At 36.2% G+C, this 18,162-nt stretch overlaps 2 protein-coding genes across 4 annotated transcripts; one reads left to right on the top strand and one right to left on the bottom strand.

Moving 5' to 3' along the window:
- The first annotated feature begins 271 nt into the window (after positions 1–271).
- On the top strand, positions 272–10,873 carry LOC121970812 (alpha-soluble NSF attachment protein-like). Its single transcript, XM_042521782.1, has 9 exons — positions 272–452; positions 6,758–6,807; positions 6,898–6,970; positions 7,127–7,206; positions 7,576–7,727; positions 8,777–8,936; positions 9,015–9,062; positions 9,540–9,620; positions 10,577–10,873. Exons 1-9 carry the CDS (start codon positions 308–310, stop codon positions 10,655–10,657), a joined length of 870 nt encoding a protein of 289 aa, XP_042377716.1. The 5' UTR covers positions 272–307; the 3' UTR covers positions 10,658–10,873.
- A 1,124-nt stretch (positions 10,874–11,997) lies between these two features.
- On the bottom strand, positions 11,998–17,836 carry LOC121970811. Of its 3 annotated transcripts, XM_042521781.1 has the most exons (7): positions 17,681–17,836; positions 17,146–17,254; positions 16,819–16,988; positions 16,281–16,729; positions 15,926–16,181; positions 13,268–13,714; positions 11,998–13,168 (listed from the first exon to the last, which is right to left on the bottom strand). In XM_042521781.1, the coding sequence occupies exons 3-7, from the start codon at positions 16,924–16,926 to the stop codon at positions 12,236–12,238; spliced, it is 2,193 nt and encodes a 730-aa protein (XP_042377715.1). In that variant the 5' UTR covers positions 16,927–16,988; positions 17,146–17,254; positions 17,681–17,836; the 3' UTR covers positions 11,998–12,235. The 3 variants fall into 3 exon arrangements, with proteins under 3 accessions (XP_042377715.1, XP_042377713.1, XP_042377712.1); XM_042521779.1 differs by having other exon boundaries at positions 11,998–13,714; positions 17,146–17,278; XM_042521778.1 differs by having other exon boundaries at positions 11,998–13,714.
- Between the last annotated feature and the right edge of the window lie 326 nt (positions 17,837–18,162).

Below are 18,162 nucleotides of genomic sequence, written 5' to 3'. Positions count from 1 at the left end.
TTTTATGTAATATTTTATGATGATAATATTTATGTGCTAGTGACTAGACCGTCTCGAAAAGACACACAACCCAGCACCAGGTTATGGTAGTATAGTTTTGGTAAATTGTCCTAAATAAATAAAATTTATTTTATTCTGATAAATGTAAGGTAAGTGTGGGATGTTTAGATTATAAAATAATAATAATAATAATAATAATAAATAAATAAATAAGGCTAGCTTGCGTTCGCAGGACAATCCCGTCTCGTTTGCCCTTCTTGCACTCTATAAATATAGGAAACGCCTGCGTCAGAATTGGGAAGGTGAGATGGCAGATCAGAACGCAAAGGGCGAAGAGTTCGTTCAGAAGGCGGAGAAGAAGCTATCGGGATGGGGAATCTTTGGATCCAAGTACGACGACGCCGCCGATTTGTACGAGAAGGCGTGCAATTGCTTCAAGCTCGCCAAAAACTGTACTTTTTCGCCCTTTTTCGTATGGCTCCCTTCTTTTTCGTATAGGATATTTATGCTTGCTTAGAGAAATGGGATTTCAATAATTCTTCTTAGGAATACCTAGTTGTTTTATCTTCTGTGGATTCAATGGAAGCTTTAGTGACGAACGAGAAGATCATAATCAGGAATCAATCCCGATTCTGGTGGACGAGCCGAGTACGGCCAAACATTTCTTGCATTCTCTAATTGGACTCTGCTTTTGCTTTCCACTTAGGGCCCGATAGGTAGGCAAATTTCTAGTTAGGGATCCTTGTCAATCCAAAAGTTTTGCGGATTGAATTACTAGTTTTAACCAATTGGCTTCATCTTGTTGTGGTCAACTGGTCATTTTTATGTGATCACCCCGATCAGCACTTTCTTGTTTTCAACCCTAATTCAAGGAACGCCTTGTTGTTGTCCTGTGTTAACTTGGCTCTTGAATGTGTGATCCATCTGCTGGTACACATCAGATCCTGTAAGTGAAGGCAAAGGAATCTCTGATTATATGGTTTCTCCCTTCTTGTTGGTCATATTTCGGAACTAAATGACCAGATACTATTAATTCCCTCATTCTTAACGAGTTTTGGAAAGCTTATGCTGCATGTATTGAAGAGGACTTGTTTGATAAACTTTGGAAAAACATGCTGTGCATATTCTATCTGCTACAAGCGTAGTCCAATTTTCTAAATGAAGTGAAGAAAATAATATAGTGTAGGAATACAAATGCTATGCCTCTTTGAGTTGTAGCCCAAGACATGGAAAGAGATATTTTTATGTCAACAACAAAAGCTCAATCTCACGACATTTTTGATCTTGTTAGGGTGGATCCTGAGGATTTCGAAGATTTTTTATTGTAAATCTATTTCAAACCGTAATTGAATTTTATGTGATTTTATATTGAATAGAAAAAATTGATAATCATTAATTATCAAATTAATTCTTAAGATCGATCTAAATCAACCCACACACACACGACATGCCAACTATTAAACAACTTATTAGAAATGCAAGACAACTAATAAGAAGAAAGGAAAGACAAATAAAAGTCTATTATTGCTCCTCCCAAAATATCCAAATTTTGATGCCTAATACTCCATAAATAGTTCTAATTGTATAGGAACAATGATCAATTTCAGTACGAATTGTTTGTAAGGGAGTTCTCCCCTCTCTGATCCATTGGACATGTGCAATTTCTTTTCTGTTGATCTGCCCTATAATTTGCACTTTAATACCTTTTGTATCTGTTTGTTGAGCTCATTCAATAGATTTTTTTCATTGCCTTTTGGAATGAAACTCTATTTTTTAATTGTAAAGCTATATATTCCGCAAGAATATTAGGTTGTACTAGGAAAGAGAGAAAAAAAAAGAAGATAACAAGTGTGTTTATTAGAAGGGGCATTTACATATTTATCCTTGTGAAGTTGGGGAATTTCTCATTTGCCACTAAAAACAATTGTGTAACTTTCTATATGCTTGTAAATTAGCTCAGTTTTAACATGTGCAAGTACCATCCTAATAAAATTAAGTTTCAAAGTTAATGCAGTTTAATGCACACACCATTTGCCCTTGCATTACAAAAAACTAAATTAACAAAAAATAACTTTAAAAAAATAACAAATTTAATACTCTTACTTAATTGCTCTTCATTTTATATAAATGGAGATTTGTTTTTTTTAAAAAAAATTCACGTATTTTTTCTAAAATTCAATTGAAATTACTTTATAATGTTTAAAATTCTAGATATAATCTCTTAAGAATTTTAAAAATACTATTTTCCACATGCCTAACTTCCATTAGTATTGTTGTATATGTCATATGCGGCATTATGAAATTCTATTTTATTAAAATAGCCCTGTGCCATAAATCAATTCAATAAATAATTAGCTTATAACCTTTGCATGGACCAAAATGTTAAATGATGCCATCAATATTTTTATTTGAAAAAACAAGGAAATAGGGAACATAACATTCTCAATATATATTAACATAGGAACCCAAGGAACATAACTGAGAGAGACTTAGTCCCTAAAAAACATAGGAGCCGAAGTGCAGGATACAAAAGCCTACAAGAAACAAAGCAAACCAAGAGACTAATATATATAACAAAAGCGTGACTTGAACAATTTGGCTATTAGATAACTCCAAACTGCACTGATGGGATGAAGAGAATTTGCATAGTTAACATCAGCTATTACTCAGAATGTCTTGTGTCAGAAACATCCTTTGCACCAGCCAAAACAAGCAACTGTTTAACAGCAGTGGGTGAGGACTCCCATGGCTGTTGCAATTATCCGTTCTACTGCCTAATGCATTACGTGAGACATTTTAAGGAGGTCTGACGTTATCAGCAATCACCCTCTCTAGTTCCATCACGGTCCTCCTAATCACATTCTGAAATCTGGTTTTGCAATAATTGGACCATGTGACAATCAAATTTCACAACATGTCAATACATCTTGTATTTGCCATGGCTCCCCTCTGCTTCAAATAATCTTGAATTTCTCTCCTTTTAGATTACCCAAATCCAGCATCAACTTAAGCTTCTTAAGAAGATGCAATTCACAGGGGAGCTATGTTCAGATGGTTGTATTGAAAACCACTATGCGCATGTGGCAGATTCTTCAGCAACGTGGACAATGAGTGCCCATACTTGAAGGACCACCCTAAACTTAAAGAGCAGATGGTCCCTATCCTCATTAACCTCACCATAGAGTTTGCATCTAGGATCCTTCACTTGGAACCTTCTTCTCATTAGCCTTTCCACTGTACTGATCTTGTAATGTAGAATAAGCCTGGTTGAAACTCTGACTCTGGATACAGAAAAGGATTTCCAAATGTTTTCTGCTACATCATTGATCATGCCTCCATTAACTAACATAAGGTTTGTTGAATGAGTTGAGAGCTGACCTGACCATCCCCATCGCTATTGAGATTCTTCCTCTACGTCAATGCATATTTTTCCTTCTGAAGGATGCTCTGATAAAATCTATCCCTTCTGCATTATCCTCATAGAGAAGATCCCCTCTCTGAGTGAAATGTAGCCAAAGCTCCTGAAAAGTGGCTTGCTGATTAATTACATACCTGTAGAAGGTTGTATTAGATAGCAAAATCATCTGCTCATCAGCCCATTTGTCCAACAAAAATCTAGCAGTTCAACCATTTTCCATCCATAAATTGATCCATACCTTAAGGAATTCCCTTAATGGGGCCCTCCATATATAGGACTATTGTCTACTTCTATTAGTCTCTGTCCAGTGTTGTTTATCAAATAAGGTAGACTTAACCAGCTTTTTCCATACAAGCTCTGGATCACCCTGGACAAGCTTCCATTCGAGTCCTCCAGATTTGCCAGGTCTAGACCCCCAACAGCTTAGGTCTGATAACGCTACTCCAAGGAGCTAAACCAAAGGATCTTTGGTTTTGCTTCTTTCTATATAAACCATAACAACTCCTTTCTTAGCTTGTTTTATCTCAAGAATCAACCGTTTCTGTACGAGGAATATACTTGTTTGGTATAGAAGTAAATGTGCCATGGTGCTATTGGTTAAGGTCAGTCTTCCTCCAATGGATACATATCTGTTCTGCCATGTTCTAAGATTGCAGGCTGTCTTATCATTTATGCCATGGGCTAAGGATTGATACACTCCGAGTAGGCCTTGAAGAATGCTAGTTAGTGCCATATGGATCTGGGGATTTATTGATAGCCATCTAACTAAGAGCTTGTTGGATTTCACTAATACTGAATGCATTGTTAATTTTAATAGCAGTTACAACTGAAACTGCAAGAGTGTCTCTGAAGAAATAAGTGAACTGACTGAGGATGAGCTTTTGATCAGTGATTTCCCTACAATTGGTATGAGTTTCTAGGATAATGACCCTTCTAAATCTTCCCTGAACTATCTAATGGAAGAAGGATGTATTCTCATCCACTAAATTTTTTCCGGTTTACCTTGGCATGTTGCATAGATTTCAATATCAGGCTCAATTTAGAATTAAGCACTCTTCTTTCTTCCAACTCTGCCAATGATAGGGACCTACCTTGACTATCTATATATAGCTAAGCCAATCTATTCCTTATCAAGTTTCATTGAGGTTTGCCCTCTTCCACCAAGAGCATCAACTTCTGACACCTCTTCTTAGTTTCTTGACCCAATTAGCTGCAGTTGAGCTACCATCCCAATCCTTTCTCCACCAGTCCTGTTCACATTCATTGAAACCGGGATGAAGCATTCATTTGTTCTCAAATTAAACAGCTCAGTTGAAGTAGCCAATCTAGTGGTACACTCAAGCATTATAGGGGAATGGTCAAAGAGAGCACCCCTCACAACCTGATAGAAAATGTTCTGAAAGCTTTGCTTTAATTCAGTGTTTGTTAAGAATTTGTCCAACTTCAGAAAGCTGGAATAGATGCTCTACTTTGGCAGTTAAGCATCTCATTCACTGACAGTGTTAAGTTGAACTCCCCTCCTAGTATATATGACTAACAGTGGACACTTCCTCAAATAAGGACCTTCTTCCCCTCGCTAGACATGAGCGATATATGTTAGACACTGCAATCTTATTTTAGAAACTGAGTTGATAAAAAAATGTTTTAGAGTATGCCCCTGCCTTAAAGCCAAAGCATTTTTATCAACTACAATTAAAGCCTAAAATGAAACCATCAGATAATCCTTCAGCCTCCAAACAAAGCCAATCCATAGTTCTAATTGATTTCTGAGTAGTCAGACCATCAATATTATCTTGGCAACACAGTTCCCTGCAGAAGAACAAAGTCACACTTGTAACTCAATAATAAATGCTTAAGTTCCTGTTTAGCCACCCTAGGCAGACCCCTAATATTCCATGGGACCACCCTTAATCTGGCAATCATTAAAGGAAGACATGCTCCCTGGCAACACAACACCTTAGTCTCTGTCAAAAAGCAATGTGTGTTAGCTCGTTGCTGACTGAGTCCTCAAATCCAACCTGCACTGCTATGTTGATCAACTCATTATCAAACATATGGGGTATGCCGAGATTCTCAGTTTCCTCATTGATGAGCACATCCTTTGGTTACCCTGATTACCAATTGAGGATGTCAATTGTGACCTGCCGTCAATACTTACCAAATAGTGCAACATAATTAAATTCAATAATTTGTTAACACATGGACACAACAATGTCTAATTACCTAGTAATTTAATGCATAATTGGCATTGATTTAGGAAGACAATTGTTGAATGCAACTTTTGGATATGTAGTTTAAAGGAAAAGATATGTTGCCCAAGTCACGTGCATGACTGAGAGGGAGAGGCGCCCATGTGGGCCCCTCTGGGCCAACCTGGCACATGGGTACCCCTCTCAGTCGGGCATGGGAGTCGAGCAATATATCATTCCCTTATAGTTTAAATTCCTAAAATGCTCATATATATTTAACCTCACGGTATTTGGTAGTGATATCAATTGAAGTTTTCTTCCACCAATTAACAAACAAACCTAAATTTCAATTAATCTAATCTTTTATATATACAATTTGCAATGCATGTCTTTTATCAATAATTTATCCTAAATTTCCTAATCTACTGATGGCAACTGCTAAACTTATGTTTGGAGCAGAAAATACTAAAATGTGCAACTTTTTGAAAACAAGTATCTTCTATCTCTGTAGCATAATCAACTAACCTTCATCCTTGTTTTGATAAAATTCTGTATAAGAAATATGGATCAACTTAGCATAGTTAAGCAACCAACTTCACTACTAAGTTAGAGTTTACCGTAATACTAGGACTTGATTCAATTAATGGTGATGTAACCAAATCAAATCTAGACTATCTATGCTGTTCAATTTATTCAACTGCTTTCAACAGGACAGTTCAGGCTAGTAACTTGCATCCAGTTAGATGAGACTGATCTCCTAGGACTCATCTTGCTTAGGAGTCATTTCTCTTTCAGACTAAATAAGATAAAGGGCAATCCGGTGCATGAAGCTCCCACCGATACGAAGTCCAGGGAATGGTCTATTATACGCAGCCTTATCCTGCAGCAACTTTACCAATGCGCCAAGTCTCCCCTTCCTTTAACCAGATCAGATGCTAGTTAGATATTGCGGAGTCAAGTTATGGCATTCAAACTCATCAACTTCAATTTATTTATGTTTAGATTAGTGGATTAGTCTGTTAATTGTCGGGTATTTGTTGTTTGATCTGATGTTTTTGAGCTTTTAAGGTATTTTCTTTTTTTTCAGAAAGAAGCTCTTATTTGTGGTATAATTCTTCTTAATTAACTTGCCTTATATTTACACTAACAGGGGATAAAGCTGGGTCCGTGTATATTAAACTTGCTGACTGCCATTTGAAGGTTATCATATTTGTTAGCTTGATAGCTTGCTTAATTTGGCATGTCATCAATCTAAATGGTGTTTAATTATTCTTTGATATCATCACACAGTTAGAAAGCAAGCATGAAGCTGCCTCTTCTTATGTTGATGCAGCAAATTGTTATAAGAAGATCTCAATTCAAGGTATAGTCATCTGAATATAACTAAAACCACTCTATATTGAGTGGCTCCATGTTTCTTGGTTTTTCTAGTTTATGTAACTAAGCATGAAAAGCGAACAACATTTTGAAACTTTCACCTTGCTATTTGGACCTCAGAAACTTTTTCCATTCTATGCAGATGCAACACAGTCATTAGACCAGGCTGTCAACATTTTCTTGGAGATTGGTAGACTGAACATGGCTGCAAGATATTGCAAGGTTATGAACTATCTGAGAAGTTTTTTTTATTGTTTTACTATAAGTTGATTCAAATTAGTAAGAAAACTCAATTTTAGGAAATATTCACAGTTTCTTGCATCTGTAGTTCTGGTATTTAATTACATAGGTGGGGACTTCACTGTTTTACAGCTAAGGTGTTGACATGGGACATGCCATGCATGTGCTATATCGCATATGGTGCTATCTTGGGAATGAAAACAGTTTAAAATTATGTGTTTGGAATAGAATTGTAGTTAAGATCCATGATGATGATTGTTTCCTGATTTAAGTTGATAGTGTGCTTGTATAACTATCAGCTGTTTCAGATTTTAAGTTCTTTTACTGAGATTCCACATCATCATCACACAGGAGCTCGGTGAGTTATATGAACAAGAACAACATCTAGAGAAGGCTATTGAGTACTTTGAACGAGCTGCTGATCTATTTCAAAGTGAGGAAGTGACAACTTCTGCTAACCAATGTAACCAAAAGGTTGCACAATTAGCCGCTCAACTAGAACAGTAAGTATAATTATTTTGTATTTTATTCTAACATATTAAACTGTGAATCTTAATGTTTTGGTTGTTTTTTATCTATTAATTAGCAAATAGGAGTATAACATAAACCTTTTGTTACCAATGCTCTTGGAGTAATCATTTTGCACATTGTATGATGTAATGCTAGAATATGTAGGTTTCACCCTGCCTTTGCACCTTCAGAATTACATTATCTCTTTAACTCATTGATTTACTATAGTAAACTAATACTTCTTTGTGCAAATGTAAAATAAATTACATTTATCTATCTTATTAGTTTACCATAGTTAGCTGTTACTTTTTATGTTCATGTGTAAATTATGTTATTTGTTTATGTGATTGTTTAGTGAGTGAAACTATGACAAATAAATGTTTCAGTTAGACTATGTGAAACTCAAGCGAGGAAGAGGAAGATAAAAAATGAAAAACTTGGTTAGCAACCATAAAATAAGATAAAATTTATTTAAATATAATTGATGATATAGTAAGGGATAAAGTCCCATGACGTACAAAGATCCATATAGCTGGACCCATCTAGTGGGAGAAGGTTTGGTTGTTGTTGTTACTATCATTTAGTTTTTAGCGAGTATATTTGTTACTATCATGACATCCAAGAATCAATAATATTTCCAAAATTTGGTCTGGATGATACTATTTATCCAGGGTAATTTATATAACTTAGTCAGTTATACATAGTAGAGTACCTTATCCACCATTGTTCCTTGTACATTCAGTTTGTCAGAGTCTTATCTGCCATGTGGAAGTTGTGTTTGGTGAACAACTCCCTTTGATTTGACCATAATACCATCTAAACAAAGATTTGCTTTCATTCTGTGTCATGTATTTATCTTTTAATTATCTCAAGGTTCTGAAAATATCTATATTCAGTATTTGCAATGTTCATTGTTGAAGACTTTGCAGATCATAGGACTTCTATATACTTTCTAGAATCCTCATATGCATATGTTAATCTTCAAATAGTTTAAGCTTTCCATTGTAGCTATGGAAAATTTAACACATTGTGATCTTTCCAGATATCCAAAGGCAATTGAAATCTACGAAGCAAATGCCAAACACTCGATCAATAATAATCTTCTCAAGTACAGTGTGAAGGGAATTCTTCTTAATGCTGGAATATGTCAATTGTGCAAAGGTGATATTGTTGCAATTACAAATGCATTAGAGAGATATCAGGTTTGTTTGTTTTGGTTGATAATTGATGTTTGTTTTTTTTGTGTGTGAAATATCATTAACCTGACTGTTCTTGTGCAGGAAATTGATCCGACTTTTTCAGGCACACGGGAATACAAACTTTTATCTGTAAGACTCCATTCTATTTTTGGATGATAAGTTTGTTTGATTTGTCATTTACAGATAGATTCTTTGCCTAGTTGACCAAGTTCCTACAATTTCTGTTTGCCAGAAGACTTGACATAATCTATTTTACCACAGACAAGGTTAACTAAATGTGTATCATAATGAATGCTTATCTAGTTTTGGTTATATTCTCTCAAGGATGCAAAATTTGTTTTTGATAAAACAGCTATAGAAGATACCAACACAATTTTACAGATATTATGTAACAGATTGAGCGTTCTTGCTTGTTTTCTTGCTCAGAAACGCAGAACAAGCTATCATTTAAGAAGTCTTTTATTATTTGTCTATGGTACAATGAATTTTGACTAGTTATGGTACGAAAATTAAGATATAATGTCTGAAGCTTCAAGTTTTAGCTATTAACATGGCAATTAACCTATTCATTTTTCCTCTTTTTCTTTGATACCATTTCCATTTTAGGCATTAGCGGATTCAATGGACGAAGGAGATGTTGAGAAATTTACAGAAGCACTTCATGAGTATGATAGTATGACAAGGCTGGTATGTATTTTCTATTAATGTTAGGTGTTTGGTTAAATGACTGGAATGATTATGGGTATGAGTTTGATAGTAAAGTGGAATGGGAATAGAAATGGTTATGGAAATGAAACCCACCTAGTTATATAAGTTTGGTTGATTCCTATAAATCTAGAAATCATTCCCAAATTATCATTCCTAAACCCACAATCCAAACACGGTCTTTTACTATCATTCCATTCCCTCATTCCTAAACCCACCAACCAAACACCACATAAATTCTTTGTTCTTCTCATTGGTCCGGCGTGTTTCAGGTAGCAAGAACCTAAAAAGTTGATAATTTCTTACCAAATGCGTGAGTAACGGATTTGAGTTCAATACTAACTTGAGATAATAATTGCTTCATTAGAACAATACCAAATAGTTTGAGATTGCAACAGATGTTTGAATTCGGTTTACATATGCTGATTGGAATTAGAACTTATGATTTGTTTTATATATCTATATTCCTCTATTAATTTGTTAAGGAGTTCTGATATCCTACACAATCGTCAATGTTAAATTCAAGAAGCCCTAATTTCACAGATAAATCTTTTCCAACCCCAACTTCTTTCTTTCTCTGTTTGTTCTTTCAAACTACAACTCTAAAGTTACTCCTGATTATGATATATATATATTTATATATATCATTGGAGGCGCCTCCCATGTAGAGAGGCGCCCATGCACGTTGCGCACGGATGTCGTCCATGGATTTGGAATTTTCTGATATACTTTGAAGGCTACAATTTGTTTCACATTGCAATAGGCTCTTTCATCTGATATGCGAAAGCCATTCTATGTTTCTTCATAACCCTACATAAAGCTTTTTCATATTTTCACTATGGCGTTCTTTAGTCTTTACTCTCCTGGCAGCGTTACATAGCATTTTTGCTGTTTAAACTTGTGATTTTGCTGATAATACAAATCTCAATCGACAATAGGATACTTGGAAAACCACGCTTCTCTTACGTGTGAAGAACACCATCAAAGCAAAGGAAGAGGAGGAAGATGATCTCACCTGATTCATTCCTGGAAGAACTAGCATTGCCTACATCTTCGTCTGCACTCGCACATATTATATCTTCCTCGTTTCATTCACTTGTTCATGGTTATGGCAGTCTGAAGAATTTGGTTTCAGTGTACGAGGTTAATACGGTCAGGTCATGTTAAAATTTTACTCTTGAATGTTGTGGATCAACTACTATTAACTCGGAAGATGGGTATTTCCCTACTATTCACATGCATTGGTCGGTGGGATTTCTTTGTTTACTTGGATGTTCAAAAAATAGTATGCTATTTAAATTCTAGAATTAAGTAGGGGGACAAAGTCCTACAAAGACCTTTGATTTTTCAGTCTTATCAGGATTCTTCATGTTTAGAAACTCCCAAGTAAGCCCTTAGTGGTGGACAATCTTCAAAATACTTCCAAGGAACTCTCTTATTTCTTGTGTTCTTTGTATTCTTCATACAATTCTTCTCATTGGCTTAAAGATGTGTGTGTGTTCTTGGTTTAACATCTCACCATGCTTATTGGTAGTTAACCTTGGCCTTTGAAATAGAGAGCTTAGTCCAAGAGGTAAATCCGAACTTAGTGTGGTACACCCAAATTCTAAGAAAATGTGGTTTTGCAAATTCTACTATTGAAACTTCGATAAACATAAACATTGAACATCTGAAGCATTTTGCATAATGTGACTACACAAAATGTAAGGGGAGTTTTAGTACATCAATAAAGTTATTGTCATGTGTCTTTGAGATTACGAATTTGAGTCGTAAAAATAATCTCCGTAAGGTTACGGACAATTAATTCAATGTGCATGTACTAATAGGAGCTTCGTGGATGGATCTTCTTTTTTTTACTACATAAAATCATTTAGTAGCGACTAAATAGATATTTGAAGTAGTTTATTGTGCGCTTCCATTCAAATGCACAGGAGTGTTTACATCACTCAGAAATTTAAATGATTCTTCTCTGTTGCTTATTAAATTCGGCACTAGTGGATTTAGATGGTCATTTTTCACATTAATTCAAATAGAGTTCGAATAAACGATTAAGAGGTGAGCTCTATTTGGATGAAAAGAAATAAGTAGGCATTTACTCAAATTGATGTAAGAGTCCCGATGCTAGAATCTTTGAAGCAATGTGCCTTGTAAAAACATTGAGAAACATTTTAACAATCTTAAATTTGAAAAATACAACAACGGAATTAATTAATTCTAGGAGATATTTTAAGAATACAAAGGAGAAAAAAAAATCTAAAAGCCTGTGCCAAAATAACTGAATTGAAACTTGAGGGAAATTTCCCAAAATATATGAAATTAGGAAGGCAAAAATGAAGTTTTCTGAAAACTAACGCTGAGATTGAGTATCATGCAAACTCCTTGGCATTTCAGGCATCTCGGCATATCAAAGATCACAGTTCGGTTAAGGGTTCAAGAGATAGCAAAATGTTACAACACTTAAGCACGCCACAGCCTTCGAATAATTTTGTTTTGGCAGCTTCTAGGGCAAAATAGACACTATGGTTTCACATCAAAGGTCATAACTTAATATCATAATAAGAACAAATCCTCCTAATGATCAGACATTTTAAACTATACTACAGAGTTCGCATACTGGATTGTGCCCCGTTACCACCATACAAGGAGTACTGATCTTGAGGACGCATTTGGTTTCTTGCATCTGTTTGAGGCCTCGAAACCCTGTCACGAAGAGTTGTTCCCCCTCTCGTCAAGTCCGAGTATGGAAGGGAATATCTACTTTGAGAAGGCTCTTCAATGCCAAAGTGTTCAAAATATTGCCGGTGCACTGAGCTTGCAGATCTACTATGGAACGTTGTTCCATCTCTAATTGGGTTTGATGGCAGGGAATGACGGCTGAAAAGAGGAAGTTCCCTGGCTCGAGGATAACTGTTAAAGTTCTGTCCTCCAGAAGGAACACCAGTTCCATTTGAGAAGGGTATTTGGTCTGCTTTCAAGTATGAGTAAGGTAAGGTACTCCTGGTAGAAGCAGGAATGCCTATAACTGGATGGTAATTACCAATATCAAATTTAGTCATGGAATTCTTGGGCCCAGCTTCAAAATAAGGAATCGCTGTGTGATCATCATCACCTGCGGTGATGGCACATCCAGGGCGTGGATAGCTGGCTGCCAAACTTACTCCTGAACTGTAAAAGTCACTCCCTGAGCTCTGTGCCTGAGGAAAAATATCAGTCGGTAGTCTGAATAAGCTGGAAGAACTGCTTGGACCTTTCAAACTTTCACCAAGTATATTTGTCCTAGTATGGCTAGTGCTTGCTGATGGAAAAGTTGCCTTGATGCCTTGACCTGGCAAAGGTAATTTATGGAGATCTTGTTTTAAGGACATCTTGGCTTGGTGAAGAGCTTCCAGGACTCCTCCGAGGTTGTTGCTGGTTGATTGATATGGTTTTGTGTAAGATGGTTCTTGAGTGCTTGATAATGGCCATTTTTGTATCTCTTTCCAGGAATTAGTGGCAGAATTGCTTCCAATTGGTAGTGAATCAATATGGCTCTGTGCAAGTATATCATTGTTATTACTAGATCCACTGTCAGAGGTTTCATGTACTAGAATATCACTCTTCTTATGAAAAGAGCCGGACATAGTGCTTACTTGGGTTGGAAATGCAATCTCGACAAAACAGGCCTCAATGTCACTAACTTCCACATGTTGACCTATTTGAACCACTGAGCCATCAGCACTAGCCATAAAGTTACTTCTACTTTGAGTTCCAGATAGCTCAGTAGGCAGGAAGGCATTTAATTCATAACCTTTTCCTTTGAGCCTGTTGTCAATATTTCCTGAATGTTCATCATTTGATGCATTACCTGCAGGATGTTCACCATCTGACGTATTAGGAGGTTGCACACAATTTGATATGTCGAGCACGGGATTTTTAGATGGACATTCAAGTTCTTGGCTCCCAGGGAGAATCACAATACCATCTGATTTTGCTTGGTAGTTTTCATATGCTATTTTCTCAAAACATGCAAATGCATCTTTCTGGGGTTCAACATTGATCTCAGTGACACGACACAGTATCTCAGATTTGGAGAGGTCCTAAATATTGAGAAAAAGAATGAGAGAAAAATATCAACAAAACTATTAGCCAAAATGTTCATATGCTCCAAAAAACAATAGAAAAAATAGCATTGGCTCAGCAACGAAAATGCAGCTTCTCTGATCACAATGCTTAGGGCCCATGAGACATGGAGGAAGCTGGAAGCAGTAGTTTAAAGTAGGAAAGCAATTTCAACAAGAATAGCAAAGAAGTTGTGTATATATAATTTCAAAGTGGAGAAAGTGTACAAAACTTATTGGATAAGCATAAATTGTAGTGAAGAAAGATAAAAGTAAAAATATAAGTGCTAGATGATAGACTTCTATTGTATACTAAATTTTCTTCATACTAAAAATTATAGGATGTACTTTAAAAGAATTAGTTCTTGCGGATAAAACTTATCGGATATGTGAGGCAAGCAAAGACACAGATAGGAGAAAGATAGCAAACAAACATGGAAAATAGAGTACTGCATTAGGAAACATGAGCCAAAAGCAATAAAGAATTAGTAAATACAAATAGAATGAAACATCTGTGGCTTCACAGGAGTTGCACTATTGAAGCAAGGAGAATGAGTGGTAAAAAAAAGTAGTGCAAGTTCTAAGTAAAGTTAAAAGATCTTGAAGTCACTGTGGCCACGATTGAGATCCTTTCTAGGAACCATAAAAAATTCATCAGAACAGATCATATAATCATAGCATAGGATCATCAGACTGTACCATTTAACATTTTTGCATAAATTGTATTTGAGATTTAGAATTTATGGTATATATATATATATACTATTAATTTGAACATCTAAAAATTGCATCATTGTAGAAAATAAGTGAAACATGTAATACAACGTGAAGGGTTAAAAATTCCACACTATTTCTAAACATAATTAAAATGAGTGTTGTAGTATCATAAAATATTTTTATTGGTCCAACTTTTATTAAAATAGATGATAATGGAAATGGTTAAAAACTTTTTTTTCTACTTGAAATTTAAAATTAAAGAGATGCTTACTTTTTTTAGTGTCTTTCCAATCAAGTCATGATTTTCCGAATCAAGATTCTATTTAGGAATGAGAACATAGGGTTAGAATTATGCAATCAAAACATAATTGAGATCCTAAGATTTGAGTTTTCTAAATTAAATGATTGTGAGAATCCATGTCTTACATTGGAATACTAAGTGAACATAAAATAAGATTGATAGGATTATGAGATCATAGTTGATACGGTGATGAAGAGAGGCCCCATCAAAGAAGGGTCAAAGAGAGAAAAGGCCTGGTAACATGGAGGTCAATGTCAAAAATAGTCAAAGGCCTTGGTCGGTCGATCAGACTAGACAATCGGGAGCCCCCGGTCGGCCGGGCGAGGATGCCGAACGGCTAACCTCCGGTAGCGACGACTGGAGTTAAGAGGTAAACAACAATCCCCGACAAGCCAGTCCTTGCCGATCGAGCAGCATGGCCGGCCGGACAAAGGTAACCACTAACAGTCAAGAAGTAAAGAAGGAGACAAGTAAAGGAGACAAGCCGGCAGCTCCGAACGGCATGACCAAACGAGGGCAGCTAGTTCGAGCAGGATCCGGTCGGCCTATAGTGGGATCCAACTGCATATCTCATCGTACTCTTTTGGAGGCTTGTGTCATTGACAATGGAGCATGTCCAGCAGCCAGACTGTCCTTTAGAAGCTTCCCGCCTGTCACATCAGAGATTTGCATGCTCGCTTAAGGGAAGGTGTCATGGACATTTTTGACTTGTCTTTTCCTAGGATATTTTGGAAAACGTGTGTGCGCTTGGAAATACGTGCACAAACACTGACACTATAAAGGGGTTCCCATCTACAGGTGGAGGAATGCGTAACTTTTTTACTATTCAACACGTTCTTTACTACAACATTCTTACTATTCTCCACTGTGCCGGAAACTGACTTGAACATTGGCAGGCCAATGCCGGAACCCCTTCCCGACTCGACACTAACGCCTTTTGTGTTGTAGGACTGCGCGGAGTCACCGTTTAGTCAACCCCACAACCACGTCCCCAGCTTGCTACCTTCTCCGCTTTCGGACAGGATCAATAGTCAATTAAGATGCTATTTGAAATTTGAGTCTTTTGAGCAAATTTGGATTATAGGTGGCAAACTTGACAACCAGATTTAAACTAAACTTGCAAAACTCTTTGCAAAAGTTTTGTTGCCTCCATATCATAAGGAAAACCTTACCAGATTTGAGCTTTTATTCTCATTGTATTTCTTCTCCCATTCTTGTTGAGCTTTTTCTTCTGCCTCAAACTGACCTATCAGCTGAGCTTGCTGCTCCAGAACTCTCTCCATTTCTTCATCTCTCTCATTCCCAATTCCATCAGCTTCTTTCTTTTCCAAACTTGCCAAAGATGTCAGACTTCCAGAAACTTTCACAGATAAGTTAGCTAAGTCATCACTGTTAATTGCATAATCATCTCTCATCTCTGCGGATGATCTGGTAGAGCACCAACTCAATTTCATCATTTTCAAACTTGCAAAATAAAACAGGATCTAATATGATTCAAGACAATGACGTAAGAGAAAAGGAGCATACCCCACTTCTTTCCGTTTTATTCTGCGGCATGACTTTCCCAAGTTATATTTTGGAGAAGATTCAACATATGATGTAAAACTATTTCGCCTTTGTCTCGGCCTGTCCTGCTTTCCTTTGGTCTTTCTAGAAGAATCTGGGCTGCTACTATGGCTTTTCCATGACAAGCTCCCAACTTGAGAGGATGAATCTTCGAGGTAAGAATTTGATTGTGTATCTCCAACAACAATCCTCTCTTCATTTGCCTTTGTACATACTTCACTTTCTCCAAAGTCTTCCTCACACCCTCTCTCAGCAATGGGACTTTCATCTTTGTCAGAGCTAGAATCGATTGCATCAGAGAGATCATTAATCCCATTAGTTTCTAGAATGGAGACAGCCTCCATTGCTGCCTGTTCCGCTTTCCTCCTCTGGATATTCATAATTCTAAGTTGCTCCTCTAATTCCATGACCTGAATATGAAACATTAACAAACCCACTAAATCATATAACACCCAAAGCAGATTTCACAGCAAGAAACATGACAGCATATACGGCTAACCCTTTTAGCTAATTGGTCAGCTTTTTCCTTTGCAGCTTTAGAAACAGTCCTCTCAGATAGTAATCTAGCTCGAAGGAACTCAATGGTCATTGTTGTCGAGTCACTCATGATGTGTACCAGCAAAAATTTAACAATCTAAATCTCAATATCCTCCAAAATGAATCATTTCTCTGAGAAGGTATCTCAATCAAATTAGGCAAGTAATCAGCAATATCTATGACAATAAGTTAAAAAAAAAAAGACCAAAAGAACAAGGTATTGTATGATAAACAAATGAGCAAGAAATTGGAGAGATAAAAACAGCAATTGAAACAATTAAGTAAAAACCTGCTGAGGAGTCAGTTTGGTAACGAAGAAACTACATCAAAGAGATGCAGATCCAGCCTTTATGTTTTACTCCCTTAGCATCAGCAGATCATCGGGAAGTCCTTTCTAACTGCACCAGTTTACCAACCAGTAACTAGAAAATAAATTCAAAGCTGTTTACTTATGCTGTGGATATCGACAACACCAGATCAAAGCATTAACTCCTAATGAAGACAGACAAGATGAAAGGGAAAAAAGGAAAAAGAGGAAAAGTTTAAAAGCTTCCTCCTTTAAGAAGTAATTTCAAATTTTCGAAAAAAATTCGACACTCGCCCATCTGTGACACTTTAGTTTACCAACTCCATGATAAGAACGCTACAGATTGGCACAACCTTGATTGATCAATAGATCCAAACACAGAGCGAGATTAGAAAGCCAAGAGACTACCTTTAGCACCAAAACCTCCACAGATAAAACGAAGGGATTCCCATACATGAACTACTCCACAACGAGATCAACAAGAACAGGAACCCGACAAAGAGACGCGGTTGAGTACCTGGGAAATCGATCGGTAAGCTTCTACCTAGCGATAGATCAGAGATCGATCAACTGTTCTCCTCTTCCTAATCTTCCCAGTCGCAACCGGTTTCTCACAGAGCGTGCGAGGAAGTCTAATTTTATTCTCACCCACGAATTTCATGTTGACCCTTGAAATTTCAAGGGAAAATATATATTCTTTAACTCTTAACAATTTGCGACATATATCAGTTTATTTTATTTTTTTACCTCTCATAAGATTTTATATTTAATCCAGTAAGTTATATTAAAAAAATATGTAAAATAAGTGAATTGATGGGGGGAATTCAACATTTTAACTTATTGAAAATAAATAGTTTCATTAAATTATTTAGTTTTAGCAGACAAGAATATTTAATTTCACTAAGAATACATCTAAATTAAAATTTAAAATTATTAATTAAATATATATATATATATATATATATATATATATATATATATATATATATATATTTCATT

Source organism: Zingiber officinale, chromosome 4A (genome assembly GCF_018446385.1).
Source record: "Zingiber officinale cultivar Zhangliang chromosome 4A, Zo_v1.1, whole genome shotgun sequence".
Taxonomy (NCBI): domain Eukaryota; kingdom Viridiplantae; phylum Streptophyta; class Magnoliopsida; order Zingiberales; family Zingiberaceae; genus Zingiber; species Zingiber officinale.
This window is presented reverse-complemented; position numbering and strand designations above follow the sequence as displayed.

Bases quoted from the DNA above. Each gene is read 5' to 3' on its own strand.
- LOC121970811 (XM_042521779.1), bottom strand. From the start codon at position 16,926: ATGAGTGACTCGACAACAATGACCATTGAGTTCCTTCGAGCTAGATTA. The intron at 16,730-16,818 runs GTTAGCCGTATA...TTTCATATTCAG, and splicing joins CTGACCAATTAGCTAAAAGG to GTCATGGAATTAGAGGAGCA. The intron at 16,182-16,280 runs GTATGCTCCTTT...GTGCTCTACCAG, and splicing joins ATAAAACGGAAAGAAGTGGG to ATCATCCGCAGAGATGAGAG.
- LOC121970812 (XM_042521782.1), top strand. From the start codon at position 308: ATGGCAGATCAGAACGCAAAGGGCGAAGAGTTCGTTCAGAAGGCGGAG. The intron at 453-6,757 runs GTACTTTTTCGC...TTACACTAACAG, and splicing joins CTTCAAGCTCGCCAAAAACT to GGGATAAAGCTGGGTCCGTG. The intron at 6,808-6,897 runs GTTATCATATTT...ATCATCACACAG, and splicing joins TTGCTGACTGCCATTTGAAG to TTAGAAAGCAAGCATGAAGC.